The sequence below is a fragment of the Oncorhynchus mykiss genome, chromosome 10 (assembly GCF_057628025.1).
Source record: "Oncorhynchus mykiss isolate SJ-2025 chromosome 10, ASM5762802v1, whole genome shotgun sequence".
NCBI lineage: Eukaryota > Metazoa > Chordata > Actinopteri > Salmoniformes > Salmonidae > Oncorhynchus > Oncorhynchus mykiss.
In genome coordinates, this window is record NC_143031.1 from 27,304,913 (window position 1) to 27,328,065 (window position 23,153).

Sequence of the window (23,153 nt, forward strand, 5' to 3'; positions counted from 1 at the left end):
CCCAGGTAAGAAGTTTTAGGTCATAGGAATTATAAAACGATTTCTCTCTCCACCATTTGTATTTCATATACCTTTTGACTATTGGATGTTCTTATCGGCACTTTAGTATTGCCAGACTAATCTCGGGAGTTGATAGGCTTGAAGTCATAAACAGCGCTGTGCTGCTGGCAAATGGAGGAAAGTGTAGTTTGAATGAATGCTTACGAGCCTGCTGCTGCATACCGCCGCTCAGACCTGCTGCATACCGCCGCTCAGACTGCTATATCTAATCATAGACTTAATTATAACATAATAACACACAGAAATACCAGCCTTGGGTCATTTATATGGTCAAATCCGGAAACTATAATTTCGAAAACAAAACGTTTATTCTTTCAGTGAAATATGGAACCGTTCGTATTTTATCTAACTGGGGGCAACCCTAAGTGTAAATATTGCACCGCATTGATTATATGCAACGCACAACAAGCTAGTAATATCAACCATGTATAGTTAACTAGTGATTGTTAAGATTGTTTAAAAAAAAATATATGTTTAGTGCTAGCTGGTAATTTACCATGACTTCTTGCTGCTTGCACTCGAGTAACAGATGGTCAGCCTGCAACGCAGTTTCCTCTTGGAGTGCAATATAATTGGTCATAATCGGCATCCAAAAATGCCGATTACCATAGTTAGGAAAACTTGAAATTGGTCCTAATTAAACGCCCATTCCGATTATTCGGTCAACCTCTAGATAAGACTATACTACTCTAAATAACCTGAGTCATATCTGAAGATGTCTGATTTTTCTCTGGTGTAAAACCGGTTTGACTGGTAGTGAAGTTCAAAATTTAAGGCGATTCCTTTATTAGCCTAGTCATTGAGATCACTTTGCCTTGCACTGTATTGTCCACGTTGTGTATGTGTCTCACCCTATCATCCTGTGTCTGTAGAGCAGTGCCAAGTACTTGCACAAGGAGTTGCCTGTACGGATTGCTCACCGTATCAAGGGCTTCCGCAGCCTGCCCTTCATCATTGGCTGCAACCCCACCATCCTGCAAGTTGTGAGTTCCTTCTGTTTTATTTATTTTTTCTCTCCCTTTCTCCCTCTTGATGTTGAGGTGCTTCTCTCTTTGTCAACATGTCTGGTTTACCTTTCTGGTGTAGTAACGCTCCTTTGCGATTTGCCAAACTTTCAGGACAAGCCTCATTCCAATCATTGGACATGTATGGGACAGGAGGGCGCCAGAAACAGCATTGAGTCAGTGCCAATGTGCCGATCAAAATACACTGAGTATACCACACATTAAAAATAGAACTTCACTTTCCATGAGACTGACCAGGTGAACCTGGCAGCGTAGCCTAGTGGTTAGAGTGTTAGACTAGTAACCAAAGGTTGCAAGTTCAAATCCCCGAGCTGACAAGGTACAAATCTTTCATTCTGCCCCTGAACAAGGCAGTTAACCCACTGTTCCTAGGCTGTCATTGAAAATAAGAATTTGTTCTTAACTGACTTGCCTAGTTAAATAAAGGTACAATTTAAAAAACCCAGGTGATCCCTCATTGATGTCACTTGTTAAATCCACTCAATCAGTGTAGATGAAGGGGAGGAGAAAGGTTTAAGAATGATTTTTAAGCCTTGAGCAAATTGAGACAGTTGAGACATGGATTTATGTGTGTGCCATGCAGTGTGAATTGGCAAGACAAAAGATTGAAGTGCCTTTGAAAACACCGGTTTGAGTGTCAAGAACTGCAACACTGCTGTTTTTTTCACGCTCAAGTTTACCATGTGTATCAAGAATGGTCCAACACCCAAAGGACATCCAGCCAACTTGACACAACTGTGGGAAGCATTGGCGTCAACATGGGCCACCACTCCTTTGGAATGCATTCGACACCTTGTCGAGGCCATGCCTGACACATTGAGGCTGTTCTGAGGGCAAAGGGGGTGCAACTCAATATTAGGAAGGTGTCCCTAATGTTTGGTATACTCGGTGTAGACTGACTTTTGACAGTCATTCATTGAGAATGCACTTGTTACAAAACACTAGAGCTGGGAGACGTGTACAAAAATCCATATCTCAATAAATTGATAGAATTGATGCGATAAACTTAATTTTCTAACTCAGCAAATAAAGAAACATCCTCTCACTGTCAACTGTTTATTTTCAGCAAACTTAACATGTGTAAATATTTGTATGAACATAAGATTCAACAACTGAGACAAACTTAACAAGTTTCACAGACATGTGACTAACAGAAATGTAATAATGTGTCCCTGAATCAAAAGTAACAGTCAGTATCTGGTGTGTCCACCAGCTGCATTAACCTTTCTGATCTCCCCATCCCGGATCTGGGATCGTGAATACAGACTCAAGCTCATTACCATAACGCAACGTTAACTATTCATGAAAATCGCAAATGAAATGAAATAAATATGCTAGCTCTCAAGCTTAGCCTTTTGTTAACAACACTGTCATCTCAGATTTTCAAAATATGCTTCTCAACCATTGCAAAACAAGCATTTGTGTAACAGTATTGATGGCTAACGTAGCATTTAGCATTAGCATTCAGCTGGCAACATTTACACAAAAAAACAGAAAAGCATTCAAATAAAATCATTTACCTTTGAAGAACTTCAGATGTTTTCAATGAGGAGACTCTCAGATAGCAAATGTTCAGTTTTTCCTGAAAGATTATTTGTTTAGGACAAATCGCTCCGTTTTCTGCGTCACGTTTAGCTATGAAAAAACCCCTGTATCCAGGATTGTGTAAATCTATCAGCAAGCTCATTAGCATAACACAACGTTAACTATTTATGAAAATCGCAAATGAAATGAAATAAATATGCCATCTCTCAAGCTTAGCCTTTTGTAAACAACACTGTCATTTCAGATTTTCAAAATATGCTTCTCAACCATAGGAAAACAATCATTTGTGTAAAAGTAGCTAGCTAGCGTTAGCATTTCGCGTTAGCATTTAGCGTTAGCATTAGCGTTAGCATCCAGCACGCAACATTAACAAAAACATAAAAGCCTTCAAATAAAATCATTTACCTTTGAAGAACTTCTGATGTTTTCAATGAGGATACTCTCAGTTAGATAGCAGATGCTCAGTTTTTCCAAAAAGATTCCTTGTGTATTAGAAATAGCTCCGTTTTATACATCACATTTGGCTACCAAAAAAAATCCGAAAATTCAGTCCTCAAAACGCCAACTTTTTTCCAAATTAACTCCATAATATCGACTGAAAACATGGCAAACGTTGTTTAGAATCAATCATCAAGGTGTTTTTCACATATCTCTTCATTGATACATCGTTCTTGGACACATGCTTTCTCCCCTGAATCAAATGGTAAAGTAGAAGCAGCTGGCAATTGCGCACCGAATTCGACGCAGGACACCAGGCGGACACTTGGAAAATGTAGTCTCTTATGGTCAATCTTCCAATGATATGCCTACAAATACGTCACAATGCTGCTAAGACCTTGGGCGAACGACAGAAAGTGTAGGCTCATTCGTTGCGCAATCACAGCCATATAAGGAGAGAATGGAAAACAGAGCTTCAGAAATTCTGCTAATTCCTGGGTGATGCATCATCTTGGTTTCGCCTGTAGAATGAGTTCTGGGGCACTTACAGACAAAATCTTTGCAGATTCTGAAACTTCAGAGTGTTTTCTTTCCAGAGCTGTCAATAATATGCATAGTCGAGCATCTTTTCGTGACAAAATATCGCGCTTAAAACGCGAACGTTTTTTATCCAAAAATGAAATAGCGCCCCTAGAGCTCTAACAGGTTAAGTACTGCAGTGCATCTCCTCCTCATGGACTGCACCAGATTTGCCAGTTCTTGCTGTGAGATGTTACCCCACTCTTCCACATTGGTACCTGCAAATTCCCAGACATTTCTTGGGGGGAATGGCCCTAGCTCTCACCCTACGATCCCACAGTTCCCAGACGTGCTTGATGGGATTGAGATCCGGGCTCTTCACTGGCCATGGCAGAACACTGACATTCCTGTCTTGCAGGAAATCACGCACAGAACGAGCAGTATGGCTGGTGGCATTGTCATGCTGGAGGGTCATGTCAGGATGTCTTCCCTGTAACGCACAGCGACGAGATTGCCTGCAATGACAACAAGCTCAGTCCGATGATGCTGTGACACACCGCCCCAGACCATGACAGACCCTCCACCTCCAAATCGATCCTGCTCCAGAGTACAGGCCTCGGTGTAACGCTCATTCCTTCAAAAATAAACGCGAATCCGACCATCACCCCTGGTGAGACAAAACCGCAACTCGTCAGTGAAGAGCACTTTTTGCCACTCTTGTCTGGTCCAGCGACGGTGGGTTTGTGCCCATAGGCAACGCTGTTGCTGGTGATGTCTGGTGAGGACCTGCCTTACAACACTCCTACTGGCCCTCAGTCCAGCCTATTGCGGACAGTCTGAGCACAGATGGAGGGATTGTACGTTCCTGGTGTAACTCGGGCAGTTGTTGTTGCCATCCTGTACCTGTCCCGTAGGTGTGATGTTCGGCTGTACCGATCATGTGCAGGTGTTAAACGTGGTCTGCCACTGTGAGAATGATAAGCTGTCTGTCCTGTCTCCCTGTAGCGCTGTCTTAGGTGTCTCACAGTACCGACATTACAATTTATTTCCCTGGCCACATCTGCAGTCCTCATGCCTCCTTGCAGCATGCCTAAGGCACGTTCACGCAGATGAGCAGGGATCCTGGGCATCTTTCTTTTGGTGTTTTTCAAAGTCAGTAGAAAGGCTTCTTTAGTGTCCTAAGTTTTCATAACTGTGACCTTAATTGCCTACTGTCTGTAAGTTGTTAGTGTCTTAACGACCATTCCACAGGTGCATGTTCATTAATTGTTTATGGTTCATTGAACAAGCATGGGAAACAGTGTTTAAACCCTTTTACAATGAAGATCTTTGAAGTTATTTTGATTTTTACGAATTATCTTTGGAAGACAGGGTCCTGAAAAAGGGCTGTTTCTTTTTTTTTCTGAGTTTATTTACAGTTGTAACACTAATGTGCACCACAGTTTTTGTTACTATCCTTTAAACTACTGCTACTTGTTTGATGGTTGTAGCCATCAATTGTCCCATTAACAATCACCTATATTGGCAAACTATTTCATCTCAAACTTCACATTTTCTAGTTTAGGCTACTTATCGTAATGAACGATATTAGCAAAATGCCTGAAATGTATGGTCCGGTCCGTGTTGCTCATTTTTGGTTTATTTTCCCAGCTCTACATAAAACCCTGCTAGCATTTATTTGCTAAGGTGCATCTCTTAGCTTCCTATATTTTGTGAGATGGGCTTCTTAATAATAAAACATGCGCCAGAGAAAATTGTTATATGTAGAGGTGCTGACTAATGGCAAATAAGCTATAAAAATAGTTACACACTGTGTGTGTGTATATATAGATATATATTAGTTGAAGTCATAAGTTCACATACACCTTAGTCAAATACATTTAAACTCCGCTTTTCACAATTCCTGACATTTAATCCAAGTAAAAATTCCCTGTCTTAGTTCAGTTAGTATCACCACTTTAATTTAAGAATGTGAAATGTCAGAATAATAGTAGAGAATTATTTCTTTCATCACATTCCCAGTGGGTCAGAAGTTTACATGCTACCAAATACTAATTGAGTGTATTGCCTTTATATTGTTAACTTGGGTCCAACGTTTTGGGTAGCTTCCCACAATAAGTTGGGTGAATTTTGGCCCATTCCTCCTGACAGCTGGTGTAACTGAGTCAGGTTTGTAGGCCTCCTTGATCGCACATGCTTTTTCAGTTCTGCCCACATTCTCTATAGGATTGAGGTCAGGGCTTTGTGATGGTCACTCCATTACCTTGACTTTGTTGTCCTTAAGCCATTTAGCCACAACTTTGGAAGTATGCTTGGGGTCATTTGCGACCAAGCTTTAACTTCCTGACTGATGTCTTGAGATGTTTCTTCAATATATCCACTTAATTTTCCTGTCTCATGATGCCATCTATTTTGTGAAGTGCACCAGTCCCTCCTGCAGCAAAGCACCCCCACAACATGATGCTGCCATCCCGTGCTTCACGCTTGGGATGGTGTTCTTTGGCTTGCAAGCCTCCCCCTTTTTCCTCCAAACATAACGATGGTCATTATGGCCAAACAGTTCTATTTTTGTCATCAGACCAGAGGACATTTCTCCAAAAAGTACCATCTTTGTCCCTATGTGCAGTTATAAACCATAGTGTGGCTTTTTAATGGCGGTTTTTGGAGCAGTGTCTTCTTCCTTGCTGAGCGGCCTTTCAGGTTATGTCAATATAGGACTCGTTTTACCGTGGATATAGATAATTTCATACCTGTTTCCTCCAGTATTTTCACAAGGTCCTTTGCTGTTATTCAGGGATTGATTTGCACTTTTAGCACCAAAGAGCGTTAATCTCTAGGAGACAGAACATGGCTCCCTCCTGAGCAGTGTGACGGCTGCGTGGTCCCATGGTGTTTATATATATATATATATATATATATATATATATATATATATATATATATATATATATATATATATATATATATATATATATATATATATATACTCCCAGTAAATTATTGGGTAAATCACCAACTCTTTATTATGTAACAAACAATGGCCCCTCACTCTATGCCTATGGAACTGTAATCAATTAAATTAAGTCATTAGTCTATCAGCATACAAAGTTTCGGCTTGAGAACTAAAAGTTATTCTATAGAGCTAGAGTTGATGGGCCATCTGTGACATTAGAGGTTTTCCTTTGTTCTCTAGCTGCCATGTGCAGTGTTAAGCTTTTTCTACTCCTCCCTCTGTCCTCTCCTCCCTTCCCATGGCCTATTTACCTCATCTAAGCGTCTTTAAAATGGATGAACTTTTACCTAGATTTTTCTCCCACAGCACCAAGGTGCTTTTGTGTAATGAAATGGTGCCTGGAATGTGTCGTAAAGAAGCATGTATTGTCTCAGAATATTCTCCTTCCAACTAATAAATAAGAATAGCAAACAATTGTGTGGGGAATTTCATATTAGTAGTTTCGACACCCTTACCAACAACTCATAACCAGTGATTCACAAATGACTGTACATTGTTTTTTTTAATACATATATATTTTTTAAAATATGTGGTAATATTATCCATTCACTCAAACAACTTGTCAGACTCCAGCCACCCTAGTCATAGACTGTTCTCTCTTACTGCATGGCAAGTGGTACCGAGGCATCTAAACAGCTTCTACCCCCAAGCCTTAAGACTCCTGAACATCTAGTCAAATAGCTACCCAGAATATTTGCAGGGCCCCCCTTCACCCACTCTTTTCACCACTGCTACTTTCTGTTGTCATCTATGCATAGTCCCTTTAATAACTCTACCTACATGTACATACTACCTCAAATAACCGATGCCTCCGCACATTGACTCTGTATCGTTACCCCCTGTATACAGTCTCGCTATTATTTCACTGTGCTCTTTAATTACTTGTTACTTTTATCACTTATTCTTAACTGTATCGTTGGTTAGGGGCTCGTAAGTAAGCATTATATTGTTAGGTCTACATCTGTTGTTTTCGGCGCATGTGACTACATTTTTTAAATTTGAACTAGTCAGGATTTAAGCAGTTGTGCATTTGAGACATATTGGAAGACTAGGCTATATCCTCTTAAACATCCTTTCTGTTCTTGGACTGTAGGCCAGGACACCATGGGATGTGTTGAGGCCCACTTATGGGGGCTTGGGAGGGGGGGAAATTCTAACCAACACCCCTTGTCTATTTCCCTCTCCTGCAGCATGAGCTCTACATTCGAGCCTACCACGTGTTGAGTGACTTCCCAGCAGTGAGTAGTCACAAACAGCCACACAGCGAGGGGTTGGGTTGGCCAAGTTCAAGTGCTTGACCACCAGGGCTTCCATATTTCTCTGTCCCAGTTTCTGTGGAGCTGGAGAGGCTGTCAGACTGGCATGCATGCAACTCCTCCAGGCTGACTAATGTATTTGTTTGTCTGAAAGTGTCATTGCTTGGCTGAAAAGTATAGCATTTTGAATGGATATTTTGATTCTATAACGGCAAGATTTGTAACAAATACAGCTGAGATAAAATGACCACTAAGTTGAACAAAACATGAGTCACTGTCATTTCCAAGATTTTCCCCTTTCCAAGTAAAGTAATACGTGGTATACAGAGGATAGCAACTTCTTGACTACAGTGTCTTCGGAAAGTATACAGACCACTAGACCTTTTCTCAATTTTGTTGTGTTACAGCCTTATTCTAAAATGGTTTAAATAAATAAAAAATCTTCCGCAATCTACACACACTACCCCATATTGAGAAAGCGAAAACAGGTGTCCTATTTATTTTATTTTTTAGCAGATATGTGTGGTGTGTGTGTGTGTGTGTGTGTATATGTATGTATATATATATATATATATATATATATATATACACACACACACACACATTTTTAAGCAGTTTTTATTTACTTAAGTATTCAGACCCTTTCCTAAAAAAACCAAGCCATGAGGTCGAAGGAAAATGTCTGCAGGATTGAAGGTCCCCAAGAACACAGTGGCGTCCATCATTCTTAAATGGAAGAAGTTTGGAACCACCAAGACTCTTCCGAGAGCTGGCCGTCTGACCAAACTGAGCAATCGGGGGAGAAGGACCTTGGTCAGGGAGGGGACCACTCTGACAGAGCTCCAGAGTTCCTCTGTGGAGATGGGAGAACCTTCCAGAAGGACCGCCATCTCTGCAGCACTCTACCAATCAGGCCTTTGTGGTAGAGTGGCCAGATAGAAGCCACTCCTCAGTAAAAGTTTGCATAAAGGCACCTAAAGACTCTCAGACCTTGAGAAACAAGATTCTCTGGTCCGACAAAACCAAAATTTAACTCTTTGGCCTGAATGCCAAGGATCATGTCTGGAGGAAACCTGGCACCATCCTTACAGTGACGCATGGTGGTGGCAGCATCATGCTCTGTGGATGATTTTCAGACTAGTCAGGATTGAGACAAAAATAAACAGAGCCTGCTCCAGAGTGCTCAGGTTCGCTTTCCAACAGGACAATGACCCTAAGTACACATCCGAGACTACGCAGGAGTTGCTTTGGGACAAGCCTCTGAATGTCCTTGAGTGGTCCAGCCAGAGCCCAGACTTGAACCCAATTGAACATCTTTCGAGAGACCTGAAAATAGCTGTGCAGTAATGCTCCCCATCCAACCTGACAGAGCTTGAGAGGATATGCAGAGAATGGGAGAAACTCCCTAAATACAGGTGTACCAAGCTTGTAGCGTCATACTCAGGAAGACTTGAGGCTGTAATCGTTGCCAAAGATGCTTCAACAAAGTACTGCGTGAAGGGTCTGAATACTTATGTAACTGTGATGTTTTATTTTTCATACATATGCAAAAATTTCTAGACCCGTTTTTGCTTTGTCATTATTGGGTATTGTGTGTTCCCCCTCAAATAATTTTAGAATAAGGCTGTAACGTAAAAGAAAGTGAAGGGGTCTGAATACTTTCCGAATGCACTGTATATTTAGTTATTTTTAATGGGTGTGTATGTATATTAACAGTTGATTCCAACCCGTTCTGTAAGTGAATTTTGCTCTAGTGGAGAAATTGTCCTGATAGGAATGGAATTCATTCCAACTCTGATTTTGATAATGGTCAGATTTGTTCTGATTTCACTCTGCATCGTCTGTCAGATCAAGGACCAGGAGATGGAGGCTCGCTACAGTAAGCTGGTGCAGCAGCTCCTGGACGACCACAAGGACGTAGTAACTCTGCTGGCCGAAGGCTTCAGGGAGTGTCGGAGGCACATTCAGGTAATGGCCATATGTAGAAGTTCTAATTTGGTTATTGGAACTGTGTGTTTTGTAATGTGACCGTAGGTTTTAAAGAATGGTGTATTCCTGGCCTTAAGAGTGTGTGTATTATGTTCCAGGATGAGACCCTGGTCCGTAACTTCCTGGACACCACCCTCACCTCCCGCCTGGGGATCCGGATGTTGGCCACACACCACCTTGCCCTGCACGAAGAAAACGTATGTCTCGCATCCACCTTTTAGTCATTAATTGCTAACAGATGAAAAACTGTTATTATTGAGGAAAGGAACATGTATGGTATTATTCAATTTTGATGTATTATAATTTGAAGAGGCAAAGCATTCTCAGAACGTGGTTATTTTCACACTATAAACATGTGCCAACCAGCACATGAATCCTATGTTTCACTCTGGAGCCTTTGACAAGGGCGTGCTTGCATAAATCCAACCTGTCCGCAACACATACTTTTAGTTTGGATTATAAGTATTATTAAAAAAAACATCTGAATAGTTTGTGCAGTTGTATAGTTTCCTGGGTTCTCTCCAAATATCCACACACACACACCCCCGGTGCATTAAAATGCAGTGTCACTCCTGATTCCAGATCCTGCACCTCTCATGCGAGCTAACAGGAAAAACTAAACACGAGATGGAGAAAGCCGTTATTATCAGTGCAGTCTGCTGGCCCCATGACTTTTACGAGAGCCCAGTTTTGTATCCTTATTTTAACCAGGTAAAGCAGGCTGTGGCGGTGTTCAGGATGATGAAGCATGTTTGCCAGTTCTGGAGACTCCCTGACTCAGGGTAGCATTGTGTTACCTGATACTCCTGCCAAGATTTATGATTTTGTTACCCAACAACACTTAGGCCTAAATCTCTCCTGCTATTTATTGTAATCCACTACTTTCACAGCTCAGACCTGGTTTCTTTCTGAAACATTGGTCAAATGACTGGTTACTGTTTTGTGAGATTACTGTATTATGCTAATACATTCTGGCCATTGAACTACATTGTGCATTGACCTGAAATTTGGCAAACCATCCTCTGTTTAGCATGTCAGTAATAAAGCTTGTGCATCTCCTCTTATATACCTTTCATCTTTCTTTGCAGCCTGATTTTGTGGGCATCATCTGCAGGCGACTTTCCCCCAAAAAGATCATTGAGAAATGGGTTGATTTTGCAAGGTGAGTGGTGTGTTTCGTTACCTTATTATATTGTTGGTTTAGAATAATCTCCCACTACGTCTGGATTAGAACATGCAGTTGACATACACTTAGGTTGGAGTCATTAACTCGTTTTTCAACCTCTTCACAAAATAGATAGAATCATGAGAAAGGACAATTATGTGGATATATTGAAGCCACATATCAAGACAGTCAGGAAGCTAAAGCTTGGTGGCAATGGGTCTTCCAAATGGACAATGACTCCAAGCATACTTCCAAAGTTGTGGAAAAATGGCTTAACCTTTTGCGTGTAAGGGGGCAGTATTTTAGTTTTTGGCAAAAAAAACGTACCCACTTGAAACGGCCTATTTCTCAGCCCCAGAAACTAGAATATGCATATAATTGTTATATTAGGATAGAAAACACAAGTTTCCAAAAAGGTAAAAATATTTTCTGTGAGTATAACAGAACTGATATTGCAGGCGAAAACCTGAGGAAAATCCAATCAGGAAGTGCCTCTTATTTTGTAACCTCCTCTGTTCCTATGCATGCCTATCCTCCATTTTTAAAGGGATATCAACCAGATTCATTTTTCTATGGCTTCCCTAAGGTGTCAACAGTCTTTAGACATAGTTTCAGGCTTTTATTTTGAAAAACAAGCGTGAAAGATCACATTGCGTAAGTGGATAGGTGGGGGCTCGGAGTGAGTTTTGCGCTACAGAGTAAAGCGGCCATTGTTTCTCCCGGTGTTTTTGAAAAACCTACACACCCGTTTGATATATTATCGAATATATATTTTAAAAACAACCTGAGGATTGATTATAAAAAATGTTCGACATGTTTCTGTGGACATTTATGGATATTATTTGGAATATACGTCTGCGTTGTCGTGACTGCTCTTTCCTGTGGATTTCTGAACATAACGCAACAAACAAACGGTATTTTGGGTATAAAAATAATCTTTATGGAACAAAAGGAACATTTGTGTAACTGGGAGTCTCGTGAGTGAAAACATCCGAAGATCATCAAAGGGAAACGATTCATTTGATTGCTTTTCTGATTTTCGTGACCTAGCTACTTAATGCTTAGTGTACATAATGTTATGCTATGCTATCGATAAACTTACACAAACGCTTGGATTGCTTTCACTGTAAAGCATCATTTCAAAATCTGAGACAAGTGGATTAACAAAAGGCTAAGCTGTGTTTTGCAATATTGCACTTGTGATTTCATGAATATGAATATTTTTTAGTAATATTAGTTGACTGTGGCGCTATGCTATTCAGCGGTTGCTGACGAAAATTATCCCGCTAACGGGATGGGTAGCGTCAAGAAGTTAAGGACAACAAAGTCAAGATATTGGAGTGGCCATCACAAAGCCCTGAAGTCAATCCTATAGAACATTTGTGGCCAGAACTGAAAAAGTGTGTGCGAGCAAGGGGGCCTACAAACCTGACTCTGTTACACCAGCTCTGTCAGGAGGAATGGGCCAAAATTCACCCAACTTATTGTGGGAAGCTTGTGGAAGGCTACCCAAAACGTTGGACCCAAGTTAACAATATAAAGGCAATGCTACCAAATACTAATTGAGTGTATGTAAAGCTGAAATAAATCACTCTACTATTATTCTGACATTTCACATTCTTAAAATAAAAAAAAAAAAGGGCTTCACAGTCAAGGATATTGCTGCCAGTAAGATTGCACCTAAATCAACCATTTATCGGATCATCAAGAACTTCAAGGAGAGCGGTTCAATTGTTGTGAAGAAGGCTTCAGGGCGCCCAAGAAAAGCAAGCGCCAAGACCGTCTCCTAAAGTTGATTCAACTGCGGGATCTGGGCACCACCAGTACAGAGCTTGCTCAGGAATGGCAGCAGGCAGGTGTGAGTGCATCTGCACGCACAGTGAGGCAAAGACTTTTGGAGGATGGCCTGGTGTCAAGAAGGGCAGCAAAGAAGCCACTTCTCTCCAGGAAAAACATCAGGGACAGACTGATATTCTGCAAAAGGTACAGGGATTGGACTGCTGAGAACTGGGGTAAAGTAATTTTATCTGGTGAATCCCCTTTCCGATTGTTTTTTTGGGGCACCCGGAAAAAAAGCTTGTCCGGAGAAGACAAGGTGAGCGCTACCACCAGTCCTGTGTCATGCCAACAGTAAAGCATCCTGAGACCATTCATGTGTGGGGTTGCTTCTCAGCCAAGGGAGTGAGTGGGCTTACTCACAATTTTGCCATGAATAAAGAATGGTACCAAAACATCCTCCGAGAGCAACTTCTCCCAAACATCCAGGAACAGTTTGGTTACGAACAATTCCTTTTCCAGCATAATGGAGCACCTTTCCATAAGGCAAAAGTGATAACTAGGTGGTTCGGGGAACAAAACATCGACATTTTGGGTCCATGGCCAGGAAACTCCCCAGACCTTAATCCCATTGAACTTGTTGTCAACCCTCAAGAGGCGCATAGACAAACAAACCCCCACAAATTTTGACAAACTCCAAACAGATTATGCAAGAATGGGCTGCCATAATTGACAGCATGCCAGGGCGGATTGCAGTGGTCTTGAAAAAGAAGGGTCAACACTGCAAATATTGACTCTTTGCATCAACTTCATTGTAATTGTCAATAAAAACCTTTCACACTCATGAAATGCTTGTAATTATACTTCAGTATTCCATAGTAAAATCTGACAAAAATATCTAAAGACATTGAATCAGCAAACTCTTTGGAAATTAATATTTGTGTCATTCTCAAAACCTTTGGCCACGTCTGTACATATTACCTTGACACCGGTGCCCCCGCACATTGACTCTGTACTGGTACCCTGTATATAGCCACGCAGTTGTTATTTACTGCTGCTTTTTAATAATTTCATTTTCTTATCTTTTTTTAAAGGTATTTTCTTAACTGCATTGGTGTTTAAGGGCTTGTAAGTAAGCATTTTACTGTAAGGTCTGTTGTATTCGGTGCATGTGACAAATAAAATGTGATTCTTGCAAAACAATTGGAAGTTTAAGCTCTATATCATAGTTATTTTTCTAAGATGTTGGTTATATGCTGATGTATAGAATGGTTTTAAGATGGTCATACCATGGATCATTTAGCTATTTGATCTAGAATTTTAGGACCCCTTTAGGTGGGTTCTTGGTCCTTTTAAAATGTCAGCAAATTTATCAGAAATACAGTGTAGACATTGTTAATGTTGTAAATGACTATTGTAGCTGGAAACAGCAGATTTTTAATGGAATATCTACATAGGCGTACAGAGACCCATTTTATTAGCAACCATCACTCCTGTGTTCCAATGTCATGTTGTGTTGGCTAATCCAAGTTCATTATTTTTAAAGGCCAACATCCCGGAGTCGCCTCTTCACCGTTGACGTTGAGACTGGGGTTTTGTGGGTACTAATTAATGAAGCTGCCAGTTGAGGACTTGTGAGGCATCCGTTTCTCAAGCTAGACTCTGTAATGTTATTATCCTCTTGCTCAGTTGTGCACCGGGACCTCCCACTTCTCTTTCTATTCTGGTTAGAGCCAGTTTGTGCTGTTCTGTGAAGGGAGTAGCACATAGTGTGGGACGAGATCTTCAGTTTCTTGGCAATTTCTCGCATGGAATACCCTCAATTTCTCAGAACAAGAATAGACTGACAAAATTCAGAAGAAAGGTCTTTGTTTCTGGCCATTTTGAGCGTGTAATCGAACCCCACAAATGCTGATTCTCCAGATACTCAACTAGTCTAAAGAAGGCCGGTTTTATTGCTTCTTTAATCAGAACAACAGTTTTCAGCTGTGGTAACATAATTGCAAAAGGGTGCAGTCGTCTAAGGCACTGCACCGCTGTGTCACTAGAGATTCTAGGTTCGAGTCCAGACTCAGTCGCAGCTGGCCGTGACCGGGAGACCCATGGGGTGGTGCACAATTGGCCCAGCGTCGTCCGAGTTAGGGGAGGGTTTGGCCTGCAGCGATGTCCTTGTCCCATCACGCACTAGCGACTCCTGTGGCGTGCCGGTTGCAGTGCACGCTGAAACGTTTGCCAGGTGTACGGTGTTTCCTCCGACACTGGTGTGGCTGGCTTCTGGGTTGTGGGAATTGTGTCAAGAAGCAGTGCGGTTGGGTTGTGTTTCGGGAGGATGCACGGCTCTCGACCTTCACCTCCCCCGAGTCCATACGGGTGTTGCAGCAATGAGACAAGACTGTAACTACCAATTGGGTAGAAAAGGGTAAAGGAAAAAAAATGTCCAAGACGGTTTAAAAAGGTGTCAGTCCTATATTTAGGAAATATAAGAAAGCTCAGGAAGTGTGTGTGAGTGTGTGTATATTATTTTTTAACTCTTTGGGGGTTAGGCACAACTCTCCATACTTCCATATATATTATTTTGTACTGGTTACCTTCAGACAAGTCTTGTTACATTTGTGGGTGTCGTAGAGTAAAATGTGAGACTCCCCTTTGTAGCCTAAACGGTTCAGACTTAAGATGAGTCCCAGGGGGGTCGTAGTGCAAAACGTAGGCCAAACTGTTTGGACGCTAGTCATTTTTGTGAGCAGACTGATTTTTGGGATGTTTCATGGTCTGACAAACACTGCTGTAACTCGCCGGCTGCGGTGGATTGAGACGCAGCCCATGCAAAACATAAATCTAGTTCATATATACACTGCTCAAAAAAAAAAGGGAACACTTAAACAACACAATGTAACTCCAAGTCAATCACACTTCTGTGAAATCAAACTGTCCACTTAGGAAGCAACACTGATGGACAATACATTTCACATGCTGTTGTGCATGGTGGGGGGGAGAGAGAGAGAGAGAGATAATTGGTTGGTAGATTAAACCTATTTTAAGCCAATGCCTATGTGCCTGGAGTTTCTCCCAATCTTTCTGTATTGGCTGACAAAGGCCAAGTTTGACACGTTGGTCTACCTGTTAGATAGCCAAATTGACATGATCTGTCAATGTCTGTGTGTGTATAGGTGATTTTCAGAAGTAATCATGATTAAACCGTCTTAAAAATCAATGTTGAAAAGGGTATAATATATATATTGTGTGAATTTTACCCCCTTTTCTCCCCAATTTCGTGGTATCCAATTGTTTAGCAGCTACTATCTTGTCTCATCGCTACAACTCCCGTACGGGCTCGGTAGAGACGAAGGTTGAAAGTCATGCGTCCTCCGATACACAACCCAACCAAGCCGCACTGCTTCTTAACAGTACAGTGCCCTTAACCACTGCGCCACCCGGGAGGCCGAAACGGGTATAATATTAGCTAGCTTAGGTATGTTGAGTGGGGAGAAAAAAAGTACATAACTTAACATATTTAGGCAACTTTTATAAAGTTTCAAGCTTGCAAACATTATTTCTAGCTGCGATACATGGGCAAATGTGCCCTTCTGCTGCTTGACAGGCAAAGCCCACAATGGATGGAAAATGAACTTAAACCACTGATGCCTGTCAGGTATAGTACACTTTTGTATTTATTTTATATAACTCAAATATCCAATTAAATGGTGGTCAATATTGAGAGCTGGAGGAGTTGTGTTTTGTGCTGTAATGCATTGGAGCTGGCTTTCCCCCTAGCTGGGAATGTGGCATGTTTGAAATCGAACTAAATATGATATTGATATTTTACACTGGCTCTGTGTCAGGGTCTTCTCAAGGTCAACGTCTTTATCACAGCTCTGTGTGGCACAATGAACGTATCCAAATAATGTCCACTCCTACTCACTCGCATACAGTCAAGCACACTTTTCACAAGCCTCTGTGCACTTGTCCCAGTTCAGCCTCTCTAGGAATGTGCAGCTGCTCTCTTTCTCTCTCAAACACTCTCTCAAACTCTTTCCAGTCGCTGGGTTCTGGCTGCATCAGAACAAAGGTATTAATGCAGATTTTCTGAGTCAAAGGTGACAGACCCTGAATCAACAAGCTGTCCTTTTCCTCTACATGCAGCCCTGTGTTCACAGACTCCCTGATTTTAAAGAGCAGACCAGTTATGAGTCTCATTTTAGCACTGATCAGCACATTAGAGCAGACTGGATGTCTTTCCTCAAAATATTTGTATTTATTTTTACTTTATTTAACCAGGCAAGTCAGTTAAGAACAAATTCTTATTTTCAATGACGGCCTAGTGGGTTAACTGCCTGTTCAGGGGCAGAATGACGGATTTGTACCTTGTCAGCTCGGGGGTTTGAACTTGCAAACTTCCGGTTACTAGTCCAACGCTCTAACTACTAGGCTACCCTACCGCCCCATATGTGGTCAATAACTATGAAGCAGACCACTTGTTTTTTTTGGATAAACTACAGTGCTTTCAGAAGTCATTTAAAATGGATCAAATGTATATATTTTTTGTCACTGGCCTACACAGAGTACCCCATAGTGTCAAATTGGAATTGTTTTTTGTCTTGAGTCAAGTATTCAACCCCTTTGTTATGGCAAGCCTAAAGAAGAGTGAAAATGTGCTTCACAAGTTGCATGGACTCACTCTGTGTGCAATAATAGTGTTTAACATGATTTTTGAATGACTACCTCATCGCTGTACCCCACACATACAATGATCTGTACAAGGTCCTCCAGTTGAGCAGTGAATTTCAAACACAAAGACCAGGGAGGTTTTCTAATGCCTCGCAAAGAAGGGGATATATTGGCAGATGGGTCAGAAGACAAAAAGCATACATTGAATACCCCTTTTGATCATGGTAAAGTTGTTAATTACACTTTGGATGGTGTATCACTACAAAGATAGACGAGTCCTTCCTAACCCTGTTGCCTTCCCCTTGAAGGAAACTGCCCAGGAATTTCATCATGATGCCAATTTTAACTTCAAAACAGTTGGAGTTTAATGGCTGTGATGGAGAAGAACTGAGGATGGAGCAACATTGTATTTACTCCACAATACTAACCTAATTGACAGTGTGAAAAGAAGGAAGCCTGTACAGAATAAAAAATAATCCAAAACACGCATCCTGTTTGCAAAGGCACTAAAGGAAAAACTGCAAAAAATGTGTCAAAGCAAATAACTTTTTGTCCTGAATACAAAGTGTTATGTTTGGGGCAGATACAACACATTACTGAGTACTGCTCTCCATGTTTTCAAGCATAAGGGTGGCTGCATCATGTTTTGGGTATGCTTGTAATTGGTAAAGACTGCAGGATAAAAAATAAACTGAATGGAGCTAGGCACAGGTAAAATCCTAGAGGAAAAACCTGGTTTAAGTGTGCCTTGAATTCTAAATAAATCAGACTGTCACCAGCAACGCATCCCCACACCATAACACCACCTCCTCCATGCTTAATGGTGGGAAATACACATGCGGAGATCATCCATTCACCTACTCCACGTCTCACAAAGACACAGCGGTTGGAACCAAAAATCTCCCAGTTGGACTCATCAGACCAAAGGACAGATTTCCACCGGTCTAATGTCCATTGCTCGTGTTTCTTGACCCAAGCAAGTCTCTTCTTATTGTTGGCCTTTAGTCGTGGTTTCTTTGTAGCAATCCGACCATGAAGGGCTGATTTCACGCAGTCTCTTCTGAACAGTTGATGTTGAGATGTATCTGTTACTTGAACTCTGTGAAGCATTTATTTGGGCCGCAATTTGAGGCTGGTAACTCTAATGAACTTATCCTCTGTAGCAGAGGTAACTGGGTATTCCATTCCTGTGGCGGTCCTCATGAGAGCCAGTTTCATCATAGCGCTTGATGGTTTTTGCGACTGCACTTAAAGAAACTTTGAAGTTCTTGAAATGTTCCAGATTTGACTGACCTTCATGTTCTAAAGTAATGATGGACTCATTTCTCTTTGCTTATTTGAGCTGTTCTTTCCATAGTCCTACTTGGTAAAAGACCAAGTCCATATTATCTTCTGTATACCCCCATACCTTGTCACAGCATAACTGATTGGCTCAAACGCATTAAGAAGGAAAGAAATCCCACAAATTAACAAGGCACACCTGTTAATTGAAATGCATTCCAGGTGACTTACCTCATGAAGCTGGTTGAGAGAATGCCAAGTGTGTGCAAAGCTGTCAAGGCAATGGGTGGCTATTTGAAGAATCTCAAATATCATATATATATATGGTTAGAATGCGTTTCCATACACAATCGTAATCTTGTGTGTTTCCTTATGGCTCCCTCATGTCTTCTGCAGGCGTCTGTGTGAGCACCAGTATGGTAACTCCCCGCGGGTGCGTATCAATGGCCATGTGGCGGCCCGCTTCCCCTTCATCCCTCTGCCCCTAGACTACATCCTGCCAGAGCTGCTGAAGAACGCCATGAGGTACCAAAACATTTTCCTTCTCCTAACCAATAAACTGACAGTCACATGAAATACACCTTTGTGAGTTGTTCTTGTTCATCACCAAACCGAGATCTCACAGAAATGTGTAATTAAACCAACATTGAGTTTCAAACATGGTGTAGCCAACATTGTGACACCTCAGTCAATAAAAACAGGGCCTGTGACAAGTGTGCCTTCCGTCAACCTGTCAGTCCCCAAGCCATCGTAACGGACTTTTAGAATGATCTATGACAATGGCCTATAATAAGTAGGCCAGCAGTGTTTTTCTTGTTTGGGAACATTGTATAGCTTCTGACTGGTTGTGTGTTCATAGCATTCTTTTTTGTTGTGAATCCCATAGTGCTGCAACGTATACTATATATATTTGTGTGTGTATGTGACCTATTTCCATGCTTTTCCCCTGTCTACCACCTTTTATCTTGGAAGTTCTTGGCTCAGCTGAAATGTATGTTACGGGATACTTTTATTTAAATGTTTTATCTACTTCACCTGAGTCGGATTAACTTGTGGATACCATTTTTATGTCTGTGTCCAGTATGAAGGAAGTTGGAGGTAGTTTCGGGAGCCAGTGCTAACTAGCAGATACCAATAGACTTCCAGTCAATGCGCTAACGCAGAGACATAAAAATGGTATCCACGATTTTCATCTGGGTTGGGGGGGGGAGATCCCTTGTATACCTTTCATGCTATTTGACTTTCCCTGACAGTTGGCTGTGACTGTATCTGTGGTTCCAGCTAATTTATGATCTGTGAATGGAAACATGAGGATCTATTCAAGGCCTAGTTGCGCTTACGTGGCACATTACAAGTCTTGTCCAGCCGGGTAGCCTACATTTTGTTACATGTGCATTCCTGAAGCACAAATCGTTGTCTATTGTCTTAAATGGCAGTATTGTTTTTTTTTTTGGGGGGGGGGGTGAGTTAACCCCACGGGTAACTCTAGCCCCCTAGAACTCCCTGCCCATCCACCCCACTGTCCTTTCTCACCATGACAGTGACCTGACTGCACAGGCCCCAGACCCCGTCTTTCTTCTGGAACACTGTGTCCTTGGCAGAAGGTCTTGGCCCAAACCCCACTACATTCCTTCTGGACTAATAGGGGTGAATCTGAACTGTGAATGCGAAAGGGACACTGTTGGTGTTGCACAGCCAGAGCGAACGCCCTTGAGAATGTAAAAGTTAGTCTGTGGTTGTTCCCTGGTAGTTTTAAATAGCTAATTTCCCTCATCCCTTATGACAACTTCTGGCAGGACATCAGACTCCATGGTAGCCATTTTATGACTATACATAACTAAATCCCTAGTTTGACCTCTCCTCTAATGAAGTATTATTAAGCAGTGTGCTCTTGTAGTTAGGTTGTTTTAGCTAACATTCCACTCTGCCACAGTCTACTGATCTTGGCGGTCAAATGTTGCCCTGGCACTCGAACTTGTGAGAGGGATGCTAGATTGTGTGTGTTAGCAGGTGGATGTGTTTTCAAATAAGATTCTAATCAGCCATTAAATCCAATTAGGAACGTTTTCTATTCTTGGAGCTCTTTCTCAGATGTTGCGGTTAGCAGACAAACCATTCACTCTGACTTATGTTCCTCGTTCCCATAAGACTGTTTCAGGGTGCATGATCATTACACAAGTGTCATCTATCAGTGAATCCCTCAACAATCCTGTTAATAGATTCTGTGTCAGGTTAAGTTGAAGGACCACAGAGGCTAATTTTTTCACTCTGCCTGCTCTTGACCTCCCCTCTACCTGTGTCCCCACAGGGCCACCATGGAAAGCCACCTCGACACGCCTTACAATGTACCTGATGTCGGAGTCACCATCGCCAACAATGACGTGGACTTTGTCATCAGGTGAGTGGGTTACCTTTGGCACACTAAGTGGGGACCTTTTACCTCTATCTACTCAAGACTCCTTTTAACAACATTAAATAATTAGGAGTCCCGTACTCTGGGCTTAACCGTTTAAATGGGAAACCTGACAACTTATCAGGGGGAGTGTTTCTAAGCTGCACTCTTATCGGGCCCAGTGTGGACACCATGGGAATGGGTTCCGGGCCACGTTGGAAGCACCGTCAGACTTCTTCTACTCTAGTGCCATGTTTAAGAACCTTTTTAAATGGATGTTGACACTGATTCTAGTATCCTGTTGGCTAATGTCCAATCGATGGAAAATGAACTTTGAACTCTGAGCAAAGCTCTAATCACAGCATTCCCTGATGTCCCTCTGTGTCTTAGTTTTTACTGAGACGTGGCTCACGGACAATACACTCGACTCTGCTATTCAACCAGACAACTTCTCCATATTCCGAATGGCTTGAATGGCGGCTTCTGTTAAGGTGGGGCTTTGTTTCCTCAAACATTTCCTGGTGACCCGAAGTTGTAAACATTGAGCTCCTGTTCACCCGATCTGGAGTTTCTGATGCTAAAAAAAACCCTGGATGAATGGCTATCTGTACAATGTTGAACCTGTACTGCAGCATTCAATGTTAGCAGAATGAACCCAGATGACAAGCAGGTACGGGCTCTGCAAATCCATTGGGGACACAAATAGACTTAAATTGATCAACAACTCCGACTCACATGTGGCAAGGATTCAGACTATTACAGACTACAAATGAAAATCCAGCTATGTGGTGCCCACCGACGCCTCCCTCCCAGATGAGTTTTAATACATTCTATGCCCACTTCCAAGCCATTCAGGAAGACTCGCTGCTCCGGATGACTAGATGCTTTCACTCTCCGAGGCTGACTTGAGGGAAAACTCTAAAGAGTGAATACAAATTCTTATTTACAATGACGGCCTACCGGTGGGTTAACTGCCTTGTTCAGGGGCTGAACAACAGATCTTTACCTTGTCCGCTCTGGGTTTCGATCCACCAACCTTTTGGTTACTGGCCCAATGCTCTAACCACTAGGTATCGGCGCATGAGTTCTGATACCAACAGGCTCAGAGACCGTTTCTATCTACAAGCCATCAGACTGCTGAACACAAACTGGACTGACCACCTGCTCTGATTCTCCGCACCTTAGCACGCACACACACATACACTACCATTCAAAAGTTTGGGGTCAATTAGAAATGTCCTTGTTTTTTGAAAGAAAAGGTTTTTTCCCCATTTTAAAATAACATCAAACTGATCAGAAATAGTGTTGACATTTTGAATGTTGTAAATTGCTATTGTAACTGGAAACGGCAGATTTTTCTTTAATGCTATCTACATAGGCATACAGAGGCCCATTATCAGCAATCATCACTCCTGTGTTCCAATGGCACGTGGTTAGCTAATCCAAGTTTTTATAATTTTAAAAGGTTAATTGATCATTAGAAAACCCTTTTGCAAATATTATTAGCACAGCTGAAAACTGTTCTAATTAAAGAAGCAATTTAACTGGCCTTCTTTAGACTAGTTGAGTATCTGGAGCATCAGCATTTGTGGGTTCGATTACAGGCTCAAAATGGCCAGAAACAAAGCACTTTCTTCTGAAACTCATCAGTCTATTCTTGTTCTGTGAAATGAAGGCTATTCCATGCGAGAAGTTGCCAAGAAACTGAAGATCTCGTACAACGCTATGTGCTACTCCCTTCACAGAACAGCACAAACTGGCTCTAACCAGAATAGAAAGAGAAGTGGGAGGCCCCGGTGCACAACTGAGCAAGAGGATAATAACATTACAGTGTCTAGCTTGAGAAACGGACACCTCACAAGTCCTCGACTGGCAGCTTCATTAAATTGTACCCGCAAAACACCAGTCTCAACATCAACAGTGAAGAGGTGACTCCGGGATGCTGGCTTCTAGGCAGTTCTTCTGTTCTCTATCCAGTGTCTGTTATTTTGCCCATCTTAATCTTTTATTTTCTTTGGCCAGTATGGGA

General features: G+C 41.8%; 1 protein-coding gene across 1 annotated transcript in view; it reads left to right on the forward strand.

Annotated features, from left to right (window-relative positions):
• The window catches only part of bckdk (branched chain keto acid dehydrogenase kinase), a 33,379-nt gene that overhangs the window by 6,649 nt on the left and 3,577 nt on the right, over positions 1–23,153 (forward strand). Inside the window, exons 3-9 of the mRNA XM_021617920.3 lie at positions 933–1,043; positions 7,791–7,838; positions 9,705–9,824; positions 9,944–10,042; positions 10,934–11,007; positions 19,129–19,257; positions 21,041–21,130. Coding sequence (XP_021473595.1) covers positions 933–1,043; positions 7,791–7,838; positions 9,705–9,824; positions 9,944–10,042; positions 10,934–11,007; positions 19,129–19,257; positions 21,041–21,130 — 671 coding nt within the window. The remainder of the gene's footprint in view (positions 1–932; positions 1,044–7,790; positions 7,839–9,704; positions 9,825–9,943; positions 10,043–10,933; positions 11,008–19,128; positions 19,258–21,040; positions 21,131–23,153) is intronic.